At 36.4% G+C, this 2,168-nt stretch overlaps 1 protein-coding gene across 1 annotated transcript; it reads left to right on the top strand.

Moving 5' to 3' along the window:
* On the top strand, positions 707-1,658 carry LOC104723717 (early light-induced protein 2, chloroplastic-like). The gene is made up of 2 exons (XM_010442110.2): positions 707-1,014; positions 1,168-1,658. Exons 1-2 carry the CDS (start codon positions 781-783, stop codon positions 1,510-1,512), a joined length of 579 nt encoding a protein of 192 aa, XP_010440412.1. The 5' UTR covers positions 707-780; the 3' UTR covers positions 1,513-1,658.

Here is a 2,168-nt window from a genome sequence, read left to right as displayed (position 1 = left end):
CCAGAAGTAAAAATCTCCAAAAGTGAATGAATTATTCTGAACCCTTAACTTTGTTTCTAAATATTTTGAGACATCTCTTTTTGTTTTTTTCTTTACGTGTTTTTACCAAACCCACTTGGCGTTGGCCAATCAGAAAAAGACAAGGAAGATATGTCTTTGTGTGTGATGAAAGAAGACACGTCATCAGTTTATTTGCACTTTTTCAACTAGACGTGGCTCCTTTGAGATCTCAACTCACTTTCCTCTCGTTTTAAAATTCTTGGCTACTACGTGATTTTGTGTCTAGCCCTCAACTCAAATTCCTGGTATAATAGTTTTTTCACATTTTCAACTATTTCAAGTGAAATAATTTAATTTATTTTTAAAATAACCAATGAATTTGTTTAGTTGTGACAAACATACAATAAATTAAGATGGCAAAAAATCTCATAAGATTGAAAAGACATTTATACTGAGGAAATCATTTTCTTCCCAAAAGAGTGGAAGTTTAATTTGCAATTCAGTTTATTTCTTTTCTTTTATGATATTTGTTTCTACTTATTACTCTACTACACACCACAAACACAAAATACCTAAAATCAATAAAGATAAACAAAGACATAAAATTCAGAAAATACTAGACCTATCATTCACATTTCACCTACTCTATATATAAAGAGATGAAATTTGAGTTACACCACAAACCAACTCCATCTCAATCCTCAAGTCTTTAGAGTTAATTGAATTTCTCACTACTTCAATTTTCTTCGATCGTTAGTGTTTTAAAATCCCTATTCAGAAATGGCAACGGCGTCGTTAAACATGCAGTCAGTGTTCGCTGCTCCTTCCGGTGGATTGAGTTCACGCAACATCAGAAACACAAACCAACTCTTCTTCAAGAGGAATGCTCCGGTTGGAGTCAGGTGCATGGCTCAGGGTGATCCTATCAAGGAAGATCCTTTCATGCCCTCGACCTCGGCCTCGGCCTCTCAACCGCAAATGCCACCATCTCCTCCTCCAGTTAGCAAGCCTAAGGTATATAGTCTATATATGATCTAATGGTCCTAGTCAATTAAATAAATATATATATATATATATATATATATATATATATATATATATATCATAATGCATGTTGTTGATATATATAAAAGATTTATGAGTTGAATGATTTGGTTTCTTGTTTAGGTGAGTACGAAGTTTAGAGATTTACTAGCATTCAGCGGTCCAGCGCCCGAGAGGATCAACGGGAGACTAGCCATGGTTGGATTCGTGGCTGCCATTGCGGTGGAGCTGTCGAAGGGAGAGAACGTGTTTGCTCAGATCTCCGATGGTGGCGTCGGGTGGTTTCTTGGAACAACGGCGTTGCTGACGGTGGCATCGATGGTTCCCTTGTTCAAAGGAATAAGGGCGGAGGCAAAATCAAAAGGGCTCATGACGTCAGACGCTGAGCTGTGGAACGGTCGTTTCGCGATGCTCGGCCTAGTTGCCTTGGCCTTCACTGAGTACGTAGCGGGTGGGACTCTCGTATAAGACATTTGTTTGCTCTAGTTTAAGGGAAAATCATACTTGGAGAACTGTAACGCATAGTTTGATATTTTTAAAAGATTTTTTAAAAGCTTCCAAGTGTTGACAACTTGACATGAATCAAAATTTATTTGAACAAAGTATTAGGCTAATACACTTTTGGTGTACGCTGCAACCGAATCAGTCAGTAAACTTCGTATAATTTTTGGTAACACAATATTAAAAAGATTTGACCAAAAATTGTCATTTTATGGGTCGAGTTAAAAAGGTTAAAAAGAAACTGAGAATTGAGAGCTGGAAAATGACAATAGAGTGTACGTTCAAGTCGTGTTTTTTTTAACTCTTGGGTCGATATCAAAGAAGGAATAGAGAAAGTAGTTGTGGAGTATTTTAGTAATCTATTCTCCTTTTTAAATGCGAACTCGATTATGTTATCGGCTAGAACTGCTTATGATTACTCATTGGTTGAAGATTTCGTGAAGCTCAGTTTCAAAGACGAATCCGCCTTGGCCCCAACAGATTTTTCAAATATTGCTAAGCTTCGTAAAGTTGGAAAACTCATAGAGCTTACCTTATCTTCCTTTGCTTATCTTGTACCTTGTTGTTGTATGAACTCACTTCATTTAAGTCTTTAATTTCAATGGAAGTTGTTTGACAAAAAA

This window comes from Camelina sativa, chromosome 11 (genome assembly GCF_000633955.1).
Source record: "Camelina sativa cultivar DH55 chromosome 11, Cs, whole genome shotgun sequence".
In the NCBI taxonomy this organism is placed as follows: Eukaryota; Viridiplantae; Streptophyta; class Magnoliopsida; order Brassicales; family Brassicaceae; genus Camelina; species Camelina sativa.
The sequence above is the reverse complement of the archived record's forward strand: the minus strand, read 5'-3'. Positions and strand labels throughout refer to the sequence as shown.